Source organism: Hyla sarda, chromosome 10, assembly GCF_029499605.1.
Source record: "Hyla sarda isolate aHylSar1 chromosome 10, aHylSar1.hap1, whole genome shotgun sequence".
Lineage (NCBI taxonomy): Eukaryota > Metazoa > Chordata > Amphibia > Anura > Hylidae > Hyla > Hyla sarda.
Window position 1 is genome coordinate 21,675,208 of NC_079198.1, and position 21,611 is coordinate 21,696,818.

Below are 21,611 nucleotides of genomic sequence, written 5' to 3' on the forward strand. Positions count from 1 at the left end.
GATTAAGATTTTTTAATAGAAGTAATTTACAAATCTGTTAAACTTTCTTTTCTGGCACCAGTTGATAAAATAAATAAAATAAAAGTTTTCTACCGGAGTACCCCTTTAAGTAGAAAAGCTGGGCTAAAAACTAAAGTAAAGGCCAGGGATTTTACCTTCAATAATGCGCCTGCACCTTTTTGACATCAGGTATATTTTGTGTATTTCAAAACCTCTCTTAGTGTAAACCACCTACAGTTTGACAGAAATGGGAGAAGATATGTAAATAGTGAGCGATGGGTCCTCACGCTGGAGGTCTGGTGCTTGATGCTGACCTTATTAGACTGGATATGTTTCTTATTATTATAGAATTGTTTTTATGTGATGAACAGATGCCCCCTAGTGTTCAGATTTGATAACTGCTTAGAGATGCGCTTGTAACAAGAATGTCTATACTTCATAACTCTCAAGCCCATCAAGAAGTAAACTTGAGTTGTTATTGAAGCCAAATAAAGGATTTATTAAAATTTCGTTAACACCATCCCACCCTGTTAAACCAAATGGATATGGTCCGAATACATTTACGACCCTCAAGCTTTCCATCATATTGATGTGGTCTGATCACGGGGAGCCCACTGATCACTGCCTGTCCAATTGCTTATGAACACAATTATCTAGCTAGCCAATCACATGGCAGCAACTCAATGCATTTAGGCATGTAAATGTGGTCAAGACAACTTGCTGAAGTTCAAACCCAGCATCAGAATGGGGAAGAAAGGGGATTTAACCCCTTAAGGACGCAGGATTTTTCAGTTTTTGCATTTTTGTTTTTTCCTCTTTACCTTTTAAAAATCATAACCCTTTCAATTTTCCATCTAAAAATCCATATTATGGCTTATTGTTTGCATCACCAATTCTACTTTGCAGTGACATTAGTCATTTTACCCAAAAATCCACGTCGAAACGGGAAAAAAAAATCATTATGCGACAAAATCGAAGAAAAAACGCCATTTTGTAACTTTTGGGGGCTTCCGTTTCTACGCAGTGCATATTTCGGTAAAAATTACACCTTATTATTCTGTAGGTCCATACAATTAAAATGATCCCCTACTTATATAGGTTTGATTTTGTCGTACTTCTGGAAAAAATCATAACTACATGCAGGAAAATTTATACGTTTAAAAATGTCATCTTCTGACCCCTATAATTTTTTTATTTTTCCACGTACAGGGCGGTATGAGGACTCATTTGTTGCGCCGTGATCTGTAGTTTTTATCGGAACCATTTTTATTTTGATCTGACTTTTTGATCACTTTTTATTCATTTTTTAATGGTATAAAAAGTGACCAAAAATACGCTTTTTGGGACTTTGGAATTTTTTGGACTTTGTACGCCATTGACCGTGCGGTTTAATTAATGATATATTTTTATAGTTCGGACATTTACGCACGCGGCGATACCACATATGTTTATTTTTATTTACACTGTTTAATTTTTTTATGGGAAAAGGGGGGTGATTCAAACTTTTGTTAGGGAAGGGGTTAAATGATCTTTATTAACACTTTTTTTTTGCAATGTTATAGCTCCCACAGGGACCTATAACACTGCACACACTGATCTCTTACACTAATCATTGTTATCCCATAGGGACTTATAACACTGCACACACATCTTTTACACAGATCACTGGCGTGTATTAACACGCCTGTGATCAGTGTTATCGGCACTTGACTGCTCCTGCCTTGATCTCAGCCACGGAGCAGTCATTCGCCGATCGGACACCGAGGAGGCAGGTAAGGGCCCTCCCTGTGTCCGATCAGCTGTTCGGGACGCACATATATGTAAAGGAGGCCTTAGCCTCCTCATAGCTAAGATGTTCCATGCCCCATATTAGTTTAGTCGCGCGTCTCTGCACCCTTTCCAACTCCGCAGTGTCCCTTTTATGGACCGGTGCCCAAAACTGAACAGCATATTCCAGGTGAGGCCGTACCAATGCTTTATAAAGGGGGAGTATTATGTCCCTGTCCCTCGAGTCCATGCCTCTTTTGATACATGACAATATCCTGCCGGCTTTGGAAGCAGCAGCCTGACATTGCATGCTATTCTGTAGTCTGTGATCTACAAGTACACCCAGATCCTTCTCTACCAGTGACTCTGCCAGTTTAATCCCCCCTAAGACATACGATGCATGCAGGTTATTAGTACCCAGATGCATAACTTTACATTTATCCACATTGAACCTCATTTGCCAAGTGGATGCCCAGACACTTAGTCTATCCAAGTCATCTTGTAACTTATGCACATCCTCTATAGACTGTACCGTGCTACAAAGCTTGGTGTCATCTGCAAAGATAGAAACAGAGCTGTTAATACCATCATCTATATCATTGATAAATAAATTAAACAACAACGGGCCCAGTACTGAACCTTGGGGTACACCAGTAATAACCGGGGACCAATCAGAGTACGAATCATTGACCACCACTCTCTGGGTACGATCCATGAGCCAGTGTTCAATCCAGTTACAAACTAAAGTTTCCAAGCCCAAGGACCTTAACTTACCTGTCAGACGTCTATGAGGGACAGTATCAAACGCTTTGGCAAAATCCAGAAACACTATATCCACAGCCCCCCTCTATATCCACAGCCATTCCTCTGTCAAGGCTTCTACTCACCTCTTCATAAAAGCAAATTAGATTGGTGACAACTTCTATCCTTAGTAAACCCATGCTGGCTATCACTTATAATACTATTATCCCCTATGTATTCCTGTATGTAATCCCTTATAAGTCCTTCAAACAATTTACCCACAATGCACGTTAGACTTATCTGTCTATAGTTTTCTGGGGAAGACCTAGAGCCCTTTTTGAAGATTGGCACCACATTCGCCTTGCGCCAGTCCCTTGGCACAATACCAGACACCAGAGAATCTCTAAATATCATGAACAGGGGTACAGATATTACTGAACTTACCTCTCTAAGAACTCTTGGGTGTAGTCCATCCGGTCCTGGGGATTTGCTTACATTTATATCACTTAACTTACCTTGTACCATCTCTACATTAAGCCAGTTCAGTACATGACTAGGGGATCGTATAAATCCGCAGGCCTACTACCCCACCTTCCCCTTAAACAAGACACAACTCCAATATTATGGTAGTAAAGGCCACAGCGGACCATTTTATTAACCTTTTATAACCAACAAAATATCTAAATTTTCATATATAAATATCATACAAAACACGGGTAATAACATGACCCCTAATAATCATGGAAAGTGCAACAAACATTTTAACCCTTGAGATAAACCAACCCCCATCAGAAGGGGGGACCTGAAGGCAACCAACTCCTACTGAGCCCTTAGTCGCCTCACCCCCTGACCCAAGGGCCCCACTTTCGGAGGATATCTACTGCCACGACTAGCTGAGTTCCATCCTAGCTCCACCAGGGCCGATATAACCGGGCCACTGCCACCGTTTTCCCAGCCATGCCTCCAAGTCGGAGTTGGTTTCCATTCCAGCCGCTGCGACAAGCACCAATGCCCCTCTCAAATCACAATAGAGGGCGGGCGGGACAACTTTCCCTGCTGACCAGTGACTGACCCTCTTTCCGGTTCCTGTCCTTTTATAGTTTTTCCTATCTCCTCCCCTGATTTCCCGCTCTCCCCACTGACCTATAGTTAACCCCTACTTGCTCCTCATACCCCCCCTGTCATGTGCCCCCTCCTCTCCCATACTGTCCTGTACGGGGTCTCTCTTTACATGATGTGTTACCAGCACTGACCTGTCCAATGTCAGCTCCTTCTTCCATAGTGTATACAGAACTAAAGAACCCATTCAGTAGCTCCGCTTTCTCTTGATCGCCTGTGACAACCTCCCCATTATCATTATTAAGGGGTCCTACATGCTCTGTCCTTGGTTTTTTTGCATTTATATATCTAAAAAAATATTTAGGATTAGTTTTGCTTTCTTTGGCCACCTGTCTCTCATTTTTAATTTTTGCTGTTTTTATTACATTTTTACAGATTTTATTAAGCTCTTTGTACTGTTTAACCCCTTAAGGACCGGAGGTTTTTCCGTTTTTGCATTTTCGTTTTTTGCTCCTTGCCTTTAAAAAATCATAACTCTTTCAAATTTACACCTAAAAATCCATATGATGGCTTATTTTTTGCGCCACCAATTCTACTTTGTAATGACGTCAGTCATTTTGCCCAAAAATCTATGGTGAAGCGGGAAAAAAAATCATTGTGCGACAAAATTAAAAAAAAACGCTGTTTTGTAACTTTTGGGGGCTTCCGTTTCTACGTAGTACATTTTTCGGTAAAAATGACCCCTGATATGTATTCTGTAGGTCCATACGATTAAAATGATACCCTACTTATATAGGTTTGATTTTGACGGACTTCTGGAAAAAATCATAACTACATGCAGGAAAATTAATACGTTTAAAATTGTCATCTTCTGACCCCTATAACTTTTTTATTTTTCCATGTATGGGGCGGTATGAGCGCTCATTTTTTGCGCCGTGATCTGAAGTTTTTAACGGTACCATTTTTGCATTAATAGGACTTATTGATCACTTTTTATTCATTTTTAAATGATATAAAAAGTGACCAAAAATGCACTATTTTGGACTTTGGAATTTTTTTGCGCGTACGCCATTGACCGAGCGGTTTAATTAATGATATATTTTTATAATTCGGACATTTCCGCACGCGGTGATACCACATATGTTTATTTTTATTTTTATTTACACTGTGTTTTTTTTTTTATTGGAAAAGGGGGGTGATTCAAACTTTTAATAGGGGAGGAGTTAAATGATCTTTATTCACTTTTTTTTTTCACTTTTTTTTTGCAGTGTTATAGGTCCCATAGGGACCTATAACACTGCACACACTGATCTTCTATGTTGATCACTGGTTTCTCATAAGAAACCAGTGATCAACGATTCTGCCGCATGACTGCTCATGCCTGGATCTCAGGCACTGAGCAGTCATTCGGCGATCGGACAGCGAGGAGGCAGGAAGGGGCCCTCCCGCTGTCCTGTCAGCTGTTCGGGATGCCGTGATTAGCCGCGGCTATCCCGAACAGCCCGACTGAGCTAGCCGGGAACTTTCACTTTCACTTTTAGCCGCGCGGCTCAGCTTTGAGCGCGCGGCTAAAGGGTTAATAGCGCGCGGCGCCGCGATCGGCGCTGCACGCTATTAGAGGCGGGTCCCGGCTTCACTATGACGCCGGGCCCGCCATGATATGACGCGGGGTTACTGTGTAACCCCGCGTTATATCAGAAGAGCAGGACCAAGGACGTACCGGTACGTCCTTGGTCCTTAAGGGGTTAAATGTTATAGCTGACCCATCAGATTTGTATTTTTTGAAGGCTATTTTTTTGTTGTTTATTGCTCTTTTAACATCATTTGTCAGCCATGTAGGATTTAGTTTTAAGCGTTTATATTTGTTCCCCTTTGGTATATATTTAGCTGTATAGTTATTTAGAGTTGATTTAAAGATGTCCCATTTACCTTCTGTATCAGTATTTGAGAACACCTCCCCCCCAGTCTATGTCCTGTAGTGCAGCCCTCAGCCCAGGGAAATTTGCCTTTTTAAAGTTATATGTTTTTGCCTTCCCCGCCTGTCTTTGTTTTCTACATTTTAAGTCAAAAGTAACTATATTGTGGTCGCTATTACCAAGGTTTTCCCGCACAGTTACATCACCAACCAGCTCTGCTTTGTTGGAAATGATCAGATTCAACAAGGCATCACTTCTTGTTGGGTCCTCCACAAACTGGCCCATAAAATTATCCTGCAATAAATTTAGGAATTGTCGCCCCTTTGTAGTTTTAGCCAACCCCGGACCCCAATCTATATCTGGATAGTTAAAATCTCTCATTATTACCACTGTACCTGCCCGGGTGGCCCTCTCTATTTGTTTATGAAGCCGAACTTCTATCTCTTCAGTGATATTAGGGGGTCTGTAGATTACCCCAAATATTATTTTTTCAGTATTTCCCTCCTTTTGTAATTCTACCCACAGTGATTCCACCTCCTCAGAATCATCACACACTATGGCATCGTTCACACTGACTTTCATACCACTTCTTACATACAGACAGACTCCACCACCTTTTCTGTTCATTCTATCCTTGCGAAACAATGTAAACCCCTGAAGATTGACAGCCCAGTCATTCGAGGAGTCCAGCCATGTCTCAGTGACCCCAACTATATCAATATGTTCCTCCAGTATCAAGGCCTCAAGCTCCCCCATTTTATTTGCTAGGCTTCTGGCATTTGTGAACATACACTTTACATTTCCATCCTTTATGTTATTGGGGTTAATGGAATTCAAGAGTGTAAGTTTTATTTTCCTATGAAGCTTATTCCTATTAACTATTCTAACCCCTCCCTCCGCTCCACCCCCAGGTACATTTATAATTCCCACCTCTCTATCTACACGCCGGGACCCCGCATTAAACAGGGTCCGTCCCGGCTGCTAGTGATTGCCGGGACCCTGGGCTAATAGCGTGTGGCACAGATCGTTGTGCCGCGCGCTATTAACACTTCAGAAGCAGCGATCAAAGTTGATCGCCGCGTCCAAAACTAAAGTAAAAGCTTCCCGGCAGCTCAGTCGGGCTGATCGGGACTATCATGATAAAATCACGATGTCCCGATCAGCTAAGACGCGAGCGGAGATCTCCTCACCTTTCTCCGTCGCGTCCGATCGGCGTTTGATTGCTCCAAGCCTGAGCTACAGGCTTGAGCAATCAATCCCCTAAAACGCTGATCCATGCAAAGCTATGGCTTTGCAGGAATCAGGGTAAAAGATCAGTGTGTGCAGTGTTATACCCCCTACGGGAGCTATAGCACTGCAAAAAAAAAGTGAAAAAAAGAGTTAATAAAGGTCATTTAACCCCTTCCTTAATAAAAGTTTTCCCATAAAAAAAACTGTGTAAATAAAAATAAACATATGTGGTATCGCTGCGTGTGTAAATGTCCGAACTATAAAAATATATCGTTAATTAAACCGCACAGTCAATGGCCAAAAAATTAGCGTATTTTTGGTCACTTTTTATATCGTACAAAATGAATAAAAAGCGATCAAAAAGTCCGATCAATGCAAAAATGGTAGCGATAAAAACTTCAGATCACGGCACAAAAAATGAGCCCTCATACCGCCCCATACGTTGAAAAATTTAAAAGTTATAGGGGTCAGAAGATGACCATTTTAAACGTATAAATTTTCCTGCATGTAGTTATGATTTTTTCCAGAAGTCCGACAAAATCAAACCTATATAAGTAGGGGATCATTTTAACCGTATGGACCTACAGAATAATGATAAGGTGTCATTTTTACCGAAATATGTACTGCGTAGAAACGGAAGCCCCCAAAAGTTACAAAATATTGTATTTTTTTCAATTTTGTCTGTTTTGCCGTAGATTTTTGGGTAAAATGACTGACGTCATTACAAAGTAGAATTGGAGGCGCAAAAAATAAGCAATCATATGGATTTTAAAGTGCAAAATTGAAAGAGTTATGATTTTTTAAAGGTAAGGAGGAAAAAACGAAAATGCAAAAACTGAAAAACCCCGGGTCCTTAAGGGGTTAATTCTTAACCTTTTGAGGACTCAGGGCATACCTGTACGCCCTTGTCTGCTTCCCTTCTATGAAGCGCGCTCAGGAGCTGAGCGTGGGTCATAGCAGGGTGGTCACATGTATCTAGGACCTATATATCCCTAACAAATAGCATTTATATGTTGCCCACTTGCTTTGTCTTCTTGCCTTGTTGAGGGGCGTGTCTATGTCTCTCCCTCACTGTGATGACTCATCTGCTCTGAGTCTGGGAGAAGCCTGCAAATCACTGAACAGTAGTTTTTATGCATACATTTTCTATCTGTTCCTAGTAAAGCTGGATGCTAATCAACATAGCTGTCACTATGTGTGTCATTCAGCTTTCACAAACTCCTGAATGTCTGATCAGCTTCTTTGTCATTCAGGAGTCAGAAAGCTTTGGCTGTTCAAGCATGCTGGGAGTTGTAGTTTTGCATTGCAAATGCTGGAGCTGCATTTGCAGTTTTACAAAGATTGTACCCCCAGCTGTTGCAAAAGTACAACTCCCATCATGGGAGTTGTAGTTTAGGAACAGCTAAAGGCTGTAGTGGTGCAATGGTGATCTCCTATACTGGATACTAGGGCTGCACGATATATCACAAAAGCAATCGAATAGCGATTTTAGCTTTTTGGGATATAGCGATACGGCCCCCTGGGAAAACTTGCAATTATCTGCTTGGACAGGCTCCCGTATGCTGCTGCGGACGGGGGCCGGCCAGAGCAGGTAAAAACAAATTTAAATACTAAAAGTCAATGTTTCCCAACCAGGGTGCCTACAGTTGTTGCAAAACTACAACTCCCAGCATGCCCAGACCAGCAAAGGCTGTCCGGGCATGCTGGTAGATGTAGTTTCACAACAGCTGGAGGCACCCTGGTAGAAAAACACTGAGCTAAGTACAGTGGTCCCTCAACATATGATGGCAACTAGTTCCGAGAGGACCATCATATGTTGAAACCGTCATATGTTGAGTACATATCTCCATGGAAAATTGGTTCCTGAGTCCATGAAATTTCAACCCAAAGTAAGGGTTTTAGGTAGTCAGGAGTTTATGCCAGGCCTGGGGTGGTGGGCTTTGTGCCCAGGCCTGAGGTGAGGGGGATTTGTGCCCAAGCCTCAGGTGGGTGGATTTATGCCCAGGCCTGGGGTGCTTTGTGCCCAGGCCTGGGGTGGGGGGCTTTGTGCCCAGGCCTGGGGGGATTTGTGCCCAGGCCTGGGGTGGGGGGCTTTGTGCCCAGGCCTGCGGTGGGGGAGATTTGTGCCCAGGCCTGGGTGCTTTGTGCCCAGGCCTGGGGTGGGGGAGATTTGTGCCCAGGCCTGGGGTAGGGGAGATTTGTGCCCAGGCCTGGGGTGCTTTGTGCCCAGGCCTGGGGTGGGGGGCTTTGTGCCCAGGCCTGGGGGGATTTGTGCCCAGGCCTGGGGTGGGGGGGATTTGTGCCCAGGACTGGGGGGTTTTGGTCCAGGCCTGGGGGTCTTTGTGCCCAGGCCTAGGGGTCTTTTGCCCAGGCCTAGGGGTCCTTTGCCCAGGGCTGGGGGTCTTTGGCCCAGGCCTGGGGGGGTCTTTGCTGGTATGTCCTGGGGAGAGGGGGTTATCGCTGCCGCTGCCATTGGGTGAAGGGTTGAGTTAATCCCTCACCCCATGGCAGCGGTAGCATTAACCCCTCACCCCGCGGCAGCGTTAATGCTGCCGCGGGGTGAGGGGTTAACGACTCTGCCACGTGAGTGAGCTACTAAGTCATACTGTACTCACCAGCTCCTCACGTCTTCTCCTCACGGGCGGCGCTCCTCAAATGGCGGCGTAGACGCAGGTTGTGACGCAGGCACAACGGCAACCCGCACCGTCGCACATGACTGCGTATTCGCCAGTCCGCATCAAGAGGAGGACTCCGGCCCAACGGCACCCCGCAGCACGGCACCCCGGCAACCCGCACAACGGCACCCCGCACCATGGCGCCCTGCAGCGGTAAGTAAAATCACAGTGATGGCCCCGCAAAAAGTATCGTATGTCGATACTTACTTCAACATACGATGGCCTCTGAGAGGCCATCGTATGTCGAAAAAAACGTATGTCGGGGCCATCTTAACTCGAGGGACCACTGTAAAAGGGCGCAGGGAGAAAAATAAAAAACCTTCTGCTCCCCTACTCCCGGTCCCTGCAGATGCTGTTTCCCTCCGTGCGGTCCGGTGTCTCCTCCCTTCTCCATACAAGCAGTAGGACCTTTCCCTTTTCAGCCAATCACTGACCGCAGAGGTGTCATGTGTCAAGTCAGTGATTTCCCGGATGTGACAAGGGGGGGGGGGGTTGTAGAGTGTGGCACAGGGAGGGGGCAATCTGGTATGGGGGGAGAATGTGGGGAATGTGACGGGGGGGGGGGGCGTGAGATGTGATATAGGGGGGGGGGGGGGCGGGGGGGAAATGTGACATAAGGGAAAATGTGATGGGAGACGATGTGACCATGAGGGGAGAATGTGACAGGGGGAAATGGCGGGATTTCACCATTTATTTATTATATTGCATTGCATATCGAAATCACAATATTTAGGCCCTACTGGATACCAACACACTTTATGGCCGGTATTCAGTATGCTGCAAAATAAAGAGTAGTCTGTCTGCATAAAGACAGATGACCCCTAGGGGTGGCTATTTTTATTTTTGAATAAAAATTTATATCAGTAGTGCTACAAAATATAAAAAAGTTTTTCATAATGGCAGTGCCTCTTTAAGCTTTTTGGCCTCATTTATAAGGACACATTCCAACTACAGCAGAGGACCTGTGCCTCCCAGAATAGACTCTTATTATGTGTAGAGTTTTCCTGTTAAAGTAAGCGAGGAGTGAGACGGTGAGTTTAATTTTTTTTTTCCTGTTAGCGAGAGGTGGAGACGTAATGAGGGGGAAACCTGTTTAACGAGGGCAACTACTTAATTGGGGGAGGTCTATCTCATGGGGCATCTACCTTATGGGGGTAGCATTAGTTAGGATCTCAAATGCCAATTCAGGAAGTCACAATGTGGTTGAGGATTTGAATGACATGAGGATTTGAATGGGCTCCTCAGGACCCTTGGGTCTTGCGTTTCCTCAAATTGTCCTCAACATAAACTGCCCCCGAAGATTAGATGTATGGGAATTATATTAGGAGTTCTTTTTACACTTTGTTCATAAGTGTTACCAGGTTTGATTGCATTTTTTTTCTAATGGGGTTTATTGGGATCCTATTGGAACAAATAAAAATATTACCATCAATATTATTCAAGGCTGTGACAGAGAATTTGAAATCAAATGTGAACAGAACCTGCGACTTTATTGCCAACTTTTCTCATTGGTATAAAAAAAGGACAAACAGAACATGTTATGCACCTTTATTCCACTAGATGTCACTGTATGCTCATAAACAAGAGACCTATAATGCATATCACTGCACAGCTCATCTACTAGTCCTTATGAATTATATGGAGAGAAATCCCTATTATTTCCATTATATACAGAATAGTTGATCTCTTCTATGGGTTATTCTATCAAATCAAAACTATGGCTTCTGAAATACAGGATTGCAGGACATGTACAGGGTGGTGTAAAACAAACACCTGAGCCAGAAGTAATGTTTATTCAGCTGTGTTAGAGGGGCACTGCAATAATACTGCCTAAATATAGCCAAAATTACCCCCCAGTCTGACCAGTGTTCTGGTATTTTCTACTAGAGAATCATTGCAAATATTCTGCACTAGCTAAGTACCTGGCATTGCAGGAAGTCCCATAGACTTAAAGGGGTACTCCGGTGGAAAACAGTATTTTTTTTATTTTTTATTTTTTTTTAATCAACTGGCGCCAGAAAGTTAAACAAATTTGTAAATTACTTCTATTAAAAAAAAAAAAATCTTATTCCTTCCAGTACTTATTAGTGGCTGTATACTACAGAGGAAATTCTTTACTTTTTGGATTTCTTTGCTGTCATGTTTTAGGAACTGTCCAGTTTGCTATGGGGATTTTCTCCTGCCCTGGAAAATTCCTGACATGAACAGAGATATCAGCAGAGAGCACCGTGGTCATGACAGCAAAGAAATCCAAAAAGAAAAGAATTTCCTCTGTAGTATACAGCTGCTAATAAGTACTGGAAGGATTAAGATTTTTTTAATAGAAGTAATTTACAAATCTGTTTAGCTTTCTGGCATCAGTTGATTTAAAAAAAAAAAAAAAAAAGTACCCCTTTAACTATGGTTTAAAGCAGTGTTTCCCAACCAGGGTGCCTCCAGCTGTTGCAAAACTACAATTCCCAGCACGGCCGGACAGCCAAAGGCTGTTCGGGCATGCTGGGAGTTGTAGTTTTGCAACAGCTGGAGGCACCCTGGTTGGGAAACACTGCTTATCATTTGCATGTAACATGGTCTGGCTCACAGAGGGCGCTATAACGCTTTACATGGCAAGCATTACGGAACTGGTATCGTTTGCATAAGGGAGTGGGTTCAGGTTCATTCAACTATCCTATATGTTTAGTTGACGTATAAGTAACATGTGAACCAAGTTTCATCTAAATATCTCCAGCTGTATGGGGGCTGTTGCATCATTAATAATAGCACATACGTCCCGAAAGAAGTCACTAGGCAAGTCCATTAAACCATAGCAGTGAATGGGGTCTGCTGCTCCCATTAAAGGGGTATTCCAGGAATTTTTATTTGACTATGCTACAGGGGCTGTAAAGTTAGTGTAGTTCATAATATAGTGTCTGTACCTGTGTGTGACGGTTTTCTCACAATTCTTCTGTGATTTTCACCCCAATATTTATTAATATTTATTTTTAACAGTATACAAAATGACTGTGGTCTCAGATTTTTCCCAGGTTGCAATGCAGCCGAGACATGACATCACTAGTCAGCTGATGACAGGGAGCCTGTCTGCTTCAATGGGTGGAGCGATCACTTGGTGGGAGAGAGATCAATCTGCAACTAATGCAACAGCTGTAGGCACCCTGATTGGAAAACAAAGGTCTTTTGAATGGATGCAGCTCATTTATGGTTCAATGGGTGGGGTGGCTGATGTGTGGGAGGGAGGAAAATGGAATTATGGGATTTGTAGTCAAAAAAAGAAAAATCTTTACATGTAAAAAAAAAAAAAAATCAAACAGGAAATACCAGTTCACAAAAAGCTAGCCACAGTGTTATGGTAATCTCACAACATAGCCATTTAGCCCCAAGACAAGCCCTGAGCTATTTAATGACAGTAAAATCTCAGTTTGGGGGTGGGGGTTGGCCACCGGTCCTCTTTATCAATACCCTCACTTTATTTGCTGACAATACAGTTCCCTGGGTCCTGCAGCATATAAAGATAAGTATCTGCTGGGGCCCCTCGCGATCTCCTGTTTGGAGCCCCGACTCTCCTTCACAGCGGCGCATCACGACCCCCGCCCCCTCTATATAGCGCTATGGGAGAGCCAAAGATTGCCGAACGACTCTCCCATAGAGCTATATGGAGGGGGCGTGGTGGCCCCCCGCTTCGGGCTGGGGTCGTGATGTGCCACTGTGAAGGAGAGGTGGGGCTCCAAACGAGATCGCGGGGGGCCCAAGCGCACGGAACCCCCGTGATCTAAAACGTATTCCCTATCTGAAGGAGTTTTCTTACATGATACTCTGACGAAAAATCACTTATTCCCTATCCTTAGAATACGGGATAAGTAACTGATCACGGGGGGTCTGACTGACCGCTGGGGCCCCCCGCGATCACCGGGACCCCAGACCTCTCAGTGAGGAGCGTGTGTCGTCTACCGGTAGATGGCACGCACTCCTTTCATTTCTGTGGGAGCGCCGATGATGCCCGATGCCCATAGGGACGCAGCCTGAAGGCGCTACTCTCCGCGTCCCGTCTTGGTGTTCGCAGGGGGCTAGAGATGTTGGAACCCCCGCAATCAGCTACTTATCCCCTATCGGTGGATAGGGGATAAGTTATTTTTCTCCAGAGATCTCCTTTAATGAGGACTCCCAGGACCCCTGTTTTTGTGGTTTGTATAAGTCCCGTTTGTGGGGCCCCCAGCGTTCATACATTTATCATCTATCGTGTAGGTACGTGATAAATGTTTTTCATTGATTAATCCCTTTAATACTTGTAGCAAAAAGAACGGGACCAACCACAATTGGGCCCCTTATCCTAGGGCCCCATAGCAGCGGCGTGGTCTGTGGTACATATGTTTTTGGTCTGAGATACTTATTGGAGTATATCTCTGTTATGCTCATGCACACAGCAGTGCGGAGCCTGTATGAATGCTTTAGTATAAAGCAGTGTTTCCCAAACAGAGTACCCTCCTGCTGTTGTAAAACTACAACGAACAGCATGCCCTGAGTTATGCAACAGCTGGAGGCACCCAGGCTAGGAAACACTGCCCTTATAGTCACATTGAACAAAGATGCCAAATAAGTAAACCCACCCTACTGCCACCATTCCTAGCAACAAGTGCCCCCCATCTTTCTACCCTCCACATTTCTCCAGGATCATACTCTTGAGCAGTGTTTTCCAACCAGTGTGCCTCCAGCTGTTGCAAAACTACAACTCCCAGCATGCAGAGCTTGCTGGGATGTGTAGTTTTGCAACTGCTGGAGGCACACTGGTTGGGAAACACTGCCCTAAAGCAATCGAATTTCGTGTTTTATATGTTTTTATTTATTTGGTCCCAAGCAGGCACCAGTACTAAACGCCTAAGCGTTTGGGGCGTTGCTTGGCAACGCACGGATCAGCTGACGCTCCCCCCCCCCCCCCCCCCCCCCCCCCCCCCCGCGCTGGGCGCGTCTACGCCCGCACTAACACGTGGTCGTGTCAACGTGGCGAACACCAACCAATGAGAAGCGAGCGCCCAGTCCAGAACCTTCTCTGGCCACGCCCCTCTCGGGCCGGTGAATATTATAATGAGATAGGACACGCCTCTTCCACGCCCACTGATGCGAGCAGTTTAAAGGGGCCGTGCAGCTGATATACAGACACGCACACACACACTGCCGGGCTGGAGGAGCATCACTAGGTAAAGTTTTGGGTGGGGGCTGTTCCTTTATAGAAGAGATTTATATGAGCTAAAAATGCTTTTAGATTGTGTGCACAATTCTTAGGAAAGCAGTAGTTGCAAAACTACAACTCCCAGCATGCCCTGACAGCCTTCGGCTGTCAGGGCATGCTGGGGGTTGTAGTTTTGCAACACCCAGAGGTTGAATTTTTTTTTTTTTACCACAATGAGTCCCTTGAAATAAGGTCAGAGGTCATATATTCACAGGCGCCTTGGTTATTACAGGCAGAGCCATGCGGACCCTCGTCGTACTTCTCGTCTTGGGCATCTGTGCCCCCTGGGTGGCATCCGTGCCGACGCTGGAGAAAAAAGACCGCGTCCACCACAGCAAGGACCTGAGCGACCACAAACACGACGACAGCAAGGACTTCCAGTACGACCACGAAGCCTTTCTGGGGAAAGAAGATGCGAAGACGTTCGATCAGCTCACCCCGGAGGAAAGCCAAGAGCGACTGGGGTGAGGAAAAAAATAAAAATAAATGATTAACCCTTTCTTATCACTGCATTTCACCTCTGGGTGGCATCGCTGGGCACCCTACATCTGTACGGGCGGGGTAACGTTATGTTTTCGCAGGCCACGTGAAGGCGGTTTTGGAAAGTTACAAAAAAAAGCATTGCCTGCGAAACTATATCGCAAGTTGGCATCCCTAATTTGGAGCCCTGCAGCTGTTGCGAAACTATGACTCCCATTATGCCAACTGTCGGGGCATTCTGGGAGTTGTGGTTGTGCCATTGGGGATCCCTGGTTCAGACTTTGTTATAGCAGTTTGATCTGCTGATATTTTGTTTGCATGTGTCACAATGGAGCGGTACGGCGGCTCAACCTCCCCTTGTGCAGTGATCAAGGGTTAAAAAACAACCCAGCTCCATTGATCTAAAATCAGTGTTTCTTAGCTATTATGCCTGCAGCTGTTGCAAAACTCCAACTCCCAGCATGCCCGGACAGCCAAAGGCTGTCTGGGCATGCTGTGAGATGTAGTTTGGCAACAGCTGGAGACACAATGTTTGGGAAACACTGCTCTATGTACATTGATAAACCTGCTCTATAGCTACCATCTCATATACTTCACACACGACCCCATTGGTATCAATGCAGCATTGACCTGTACTAGACCAATATTTACCCCAACTTGTGGCTGATACAGAACTACAACTCCCAGCATGCCTGGAAAGCCAAAGGCTACACTAGACAGTAGGAGTTGCTTTTTTTGTCCTGGAAGGTTTTGGATCTTGCATTCTAGTTTCTGGCAACTTGGGAAACACCGAAGTGGGTTGGCCTCCTGCAGTTGCCAAAATTACAACTCCCAGCCAAAGGCTGTCAGGGCATGCTGGGAATTGTAGTTTTGCAACAGCAGGAGTCACCCCGGTTGGGAAACTCTGCAATAGGGTGTGGGGTTCCGTAGGATGTGATCTGTATCCTGCTCTATCATCCCAGGATTAACGTTGTGGTTTTAATCTGTGTAACTGGGAATTTATTGGTTCCAGATGTAAAAAGTTGCACAGTGGTGTATTCACACTTGATGCAGTTTTTGAAGCCAAAAATTAGGAGTGGATTTGGGATGGAGAAGTAGAATTCCTAAAAGACTGCATGTGAAAAGCACATGTGAAAGAAAGCATCCTAGAGCCCGGGTCACTGTTTTCCAACCAGTGTGCCTCCAGCTGTTTCACAACTACAACTCCCAGCATGCCCGGACAGCCGTTGGCTGTCCGGGCATGCTGGAAGTTGTAGTTTTGAAACAGCTGGAGGCACACTGGTTGGAAAACACTGCACCAAGGAGTATTCCGATCTGATAGCATATCTCAGGTTCCTCAGACTGTTCTTCAGAATCAAGTAGTTTCCCAACAGCTGGAGGCACACTGGTTGGGAGACGCTGTCCCAGATAAATGACATAGCCATGCACCTCCAAAATGGGATCAGTTTGCAAACCCTGAGGTGCCCACTGGCGTTGCCCAGTAGATGCCGGGTTGGTCTTATGTTGACTTTGCACAGGAGGGAAGAATGGATGGGATAACTATAGTGCAGCTGTAAGCCAGCACTGCCTTCATGGGGAGGAACAGTCTGCTCATCTCCCACCCTACAGAAAGCCTGGAGGAGGGGAGGGGGGGGGCTCCGGAACATTCCAGATTGTTAACGTGGCACTACAGATTTACTTTTTTTTTTTTTTCCCTTAAAGTAGTAGGGGTGGGAATAGAGAAGAACATCAAGGGTGTCTCAGCTCGCCCCTTTAAGGACGCAGAACACATCTGTGCACATCTACAGTACACGCGGTAAAAAAATAAAAAAAAAAATAAAAAAAAAATTAATTTATATATATATATATATATATATATATATATATATATATATATATATTGTGTGTATGAGACAGCACCGGGCCTCGACCTCTGTGCTCGTGGTTGCCCAGGATAATTGTACAAGACGTCCAAAAACACAGCACCAGTCAGGTCATGGATCTTAGAAAAGCTGGGTTGTCTTTATTTTCCCCACAACAGTAGCAATGTTTTGGCGGTAATAGCCTTTATCAATATGATGATATTGAGATGAGACAGCACAGCTTTTCTAAGATCCATGACCTGACTGGTACTGTGTTTTTGGACGTCCTATATAATTACTGCGTGTACTGTGTGTATGTATATTATATACACTGCTGTAGAGAATTAACTCAATTGCATATTTATTTTACATATAATATTTATAATTATATATATATATATATATATATATATATATATATATATATGTGTCCATCACAAACTAAAAGAGCTGCCATAGATGGGGCTTCTCTTCCTGCTCTGGAGTCTACATTCCACGATTATGGTGCAGTCAGTCCTTGTAAGGACCTCAGTAGAGGATTATGAGGAGGGATTTAGGGATGTTCCTTTTGTAATATCAATGGACTTTAGCGGCATTAAGTGGGCACAGCCTGCATCCTAAAGGGGCTTTGTGCTTTTGACTTATCTCAGTGAGCGTTAGGACATTATATATATATATATATATATATATATATATATATATATATATATATATATATATATATATAATATTTTTTTTTTATGTTATTTCCTGGCATCTTCCAAGACTTAGTATTTTGTGGACAATGGGGGGAGATTTATCAAAACCTGTGTAGAGGAACAGTGGTGCAGTTGCCCATAGCAACCAATCAGATCGCTTCTTTCATTTTAAAATAGGCCAGTAAAAAATGAAAGAAGCGATCTGATTGGTTGCTATGGGAAACTGCGCCACTCTTCCTCTATACGGGTGTTCATAAATCTCCCCCAATGACTGTGGGTTTTTAGGGGTTCTTTGCTTTTGATCCAGTTATCAACAACCTGTCCTTTTGAGGCCTTCTGAGTGGGTCTACACTTTTGGGACTTGCTCTGGAGGACCCACTTAATCATTGCATCACATAAGCAGCCGTTGTATTTCAATGAACATTGTGTAATACTTGATTTCCACTGTGGTGGCGCCGCACTGGAAATGTACACTTGGTACTTGGTCCCAGATGATCGTTACTCACTCGTTTCTTTATCAACAAAATAAGATTATTAAAAAGCCTACAACCCTTGCAGGAGATCGTGGGGGTGGGGATATCGCGGGGGACCCCCCTCCCCCAGCAGTCAGACCCATCGCGATCAGTGGGTAGAGGATAAGTTGATTTTCACCACACCACCCCTTTAACACACTTGTGGTTATAAACCATGGTCCTCCATGAGACTTTCTAATACAGGGGTTCTCAACCGGTGGTACGCGTATCCCTAGGGGTACACCACCCTTTGTGTGGGGGTACGCAATGTGCTGACAAATACCGGCCATTCATTGGCCAGCATTTGTCAGCGCATTATGGGGAATGGCCACAGCAGCTCTCGGTAAAGTGCCGCGGCTACTTTACGGGAGCTGCGTGGTTGCTGGGGAGATGTGTGATGTCCCCTGACATCACGCGGAGGTGCAGAACATCACACGGAGGTGCCCCCCCCCCCCCATCTTAATCCCCTTGCCTTTATTCCCCCCCTTTCTCTGATACCCTTTTGCCATATCTGATAATTATGGCACAAGGGGCTTAAGATGGAGGAGGGAATAATGGCAAAAGGGGATAAAGATGGAGGGGGAATAATGGCAAAGGGGGATAAAGATGGAGGAGGATTAATGGCAAAAGGGGATAAAGATGGAGGGGGAATAATGGGACAAGGGGATAAAGATGGAGGGGGAATAATGGGACAAGGGGATAAAGATGGAGGGGGAATAATGGCAAAAGGGGATAAAGATGGAGGGGGAATAATGGCAAAAGGGGATAAAGATGGAGGGGGAATAATGGGACAAGGGGATAAAGATGGAGGAGGAATAATAACACAAGGGGATAAAGATTGAGGAGGAATAATAACAAGGGGATAAAGATGGAGGAGGGAATAATAACACAAGGGGATAAAGATTGAGGAGGAATAATAACAAGGGGATAAAGATGGAGGAGGGAATAATAACACAAGGGGATAAAGATTGAGGAGGAATAATAACACAAGGGGATAAAGATGGAGGAGGGAATAATAACACAAGGGGATAAAGATGGAGGAGGGAATAATAACACAAGGGCATAAAGATGGAGGAGGGAATAATAACACAAGGGGATAAAGATGGAGGAGGGAATAATAACACAAGGGGATAAAGATGGAGGAGGGAATAACACAAGGGGATAAAGATGGAGGAGGAATAATAACACAAGGGGATAAAGATGGAGGGGGAATAATGACACAAGGGGATAAAGATGGAGGAGGAATAATAACACAAGGGGATAAAGATGGAGGGGAGAATAATGGCACAAGGGGATAAAGATGGAGGAGGAATAATAACACAAGGGGATAAAGATGGAGGGGGAATAATGACACAAGGGGATAAAGATGGAGGAGGAATAATAACACAAGGGGATAAAGATGGAGGGGAGAATAATGGCACAAGGGGATTACGTATCGCATTAGTATAAAGGTAAGCATACGTCTTTTGTCCGCTGGTACCCCTCGTGCATAAGTTCCACGTGAGGGGTACCTGCTGACATACTTTCTGCCTTTGGGGGTACAGTTGCCAAAAAGGTTGAGAACCACTGTTCTAATAGACTGTTGGGGGCAGGAAACTGTCTTTGACAATTGTCCTTTGCCTGCAGTGTCACAGTACATGACCACCATAACGTAGATCAATAGTCTCCATCTTGTTGTGCTCTAGCATGCCTGAACAGCTGAAGTCTCCAATCTGTTGCTATGTAGCATATCCAAAATTACAACTACCAGTGTGTCCGGAGAGCCAGTTACAATAGCACAACAGTCTACAATAGCACCACAGATCGGAGTGGGTTTTAGGGTACGTTCAGATGAGCGGATCCACAACATATTTTACGCTGCGGATCCCCCGCCGATGCACGAGTATACTGCGCATGCGCACAGCGACTCTCACATTGCAGTGTATCTGTTCGTACTGGTGCATTGCCTCTCCGAGCAGGCACATCTAAAGGCACCCTGTAGCGGTCCTTCGGCGGGGGATCTGCAGCGTAAAATACGCTGTGGATCCGCTCGTCTGAACGTTCCTTTATACATCATTTAGCTCAGGTTCATCCGCACTAAAACACTGTGTAATGAGTTTAGAGTGGCTCAACCAGCTGTCAGTGTTTTGGATGATTTTCAAGATTTGACGTACCCTCTTGGATCCCGGTCTGCTCCAGCGCCCACAGTCAAGAGGATTTTAGTAGGATGTCAGCCCACATCTCTGTTGGGGACCTCGCTACTGGCTAAAATAATCCTAAATTAAAAGTTGGTTTTATGAAGCAAAGAAATCTCTTGACTGTATATCTAGCCTGGCACTGGGCATATAACCATCTGATGTTCATTGTATTACTAGTTGGCACAGGAGATGGCACCCCATAGTAACATGTGCAGTTTTTGGTTCATTGCAGGAAGATAGTTGATAAGATTGACAGTAATAATGACTCCTATGTCACAGCGCCTGAGCTCTTGGCCTGGATCAAGTTTGTGCACAAAAGATTTGTCACGGAGGATGTGGATAAGCAGGTGCGGCTGTACGATAAGGACCGCGACGGATCGGTGACCTGGGAGGAGTACTCCAAACAGACGTACTCCCATCTCATAGGTACTAGCCTTGGCATCCCTGTTCATTGTCTCTGTGTCTCCCCACAGGAAGATAGTCGATAAGATTGACAGGGATAAGAATGGCTTTATTACTGGCGAAGAGCTGAAAGATTGGATCACGCACACCCAGAACCGCTACATCTATGAGAATGTGAACAAACACTGGGCAGATTACGACAAGAACAAAGATAACATGATCTCCTGGGAAGAGTACAAGAACACCACGTATGGGTATGCTGCAGGTAAGGGGATGAGAGCATGACCTGTCTACAGCATGGAGGCTCCCGACAAACTGGACACTTCTTAAAGACGCTCTTCACCTAAATATTTAAAGGGGTATTCCGGTGAATTTTTTTTTTTTATTTTTTTTTTTCAGATCAACTGGCTCCAGAAAGTTAAACAGATTTGTAAATTACTTCTATTAAATAAAATCATAATCCTACCAGTACTTATCAGCTGCTGAAGTTGAATTGTTCTTTTCTGTCTGACCACAGTGCTCTCTGCTGACACCTCTGTCTGTCTTAGGAACTGTCCAGAGTAGGAGCAAATCCCCATAGCAAATCTATTCTGCGCTGGACAGTTCCTGAGACAGACAGAGGTGTCATCAGAGAACACTGTGGTCAGACTGGAAAGAACAACTCAACTTCAGCAGCTGATAAGTACTGGTAGGATTATGATTTTTTTTAATAGAAGTAATTTACAAATCCATTAAAAAAAATATTTATCCTACCAGTACTTTATCAGCTGCTGAAGTTGAATTGTTCTTTTCTGTCTGACCACAGTGCTCTCTGCCGACACCTCTGTCTGTCGTAGGAACGGTCCATAGTAGGAGAAAATCCCCATAGAAAATCTATTCTGCTCTGGACAGT

At 44.5% G+C, this 21,611-nt stretch overlaps 1 protein-coding gene across 7 annotated transcripts in view; it reads left to right on the top strand.

Annotated features, from left to right (window-relative positions):
* LOC130293472 (reticulocalbin-1-like) overlaps window positions 1–21,611 on the top strand; it is a 100,846-nt gene that overhangs the window by 69,726 nt on the left and 9,509 nt on the right. For 4 of the 7 annotated variants that reach the window (XM_056542189.1, XM_056542191.1, XM_056542193.1 and 1 more), the window contains 2 exons: window positions 14,842–15,073; window positions 20,550–20,743. In XM_056542189.1, coding sequence (XP_056398164.1) covers window positions 14,850–15,073; window positions 20,550–20,743 — 418 coding nt within the window. In that variant the 5' untranslated portion in view covers window positions 14,842–14,849. Of the gene's footprint in view, window positions 1–14,393; window positions 14,578–14,823; window positions 15,074–20,549; window positions 20,744–20,790; window positions 20,985–21,611 lie in introns of those variants that run through there. The other 3 variants (XM_056542192.1, XM_056542187.1, XM_056542188.1) reach the window with 3 other exon arrangements.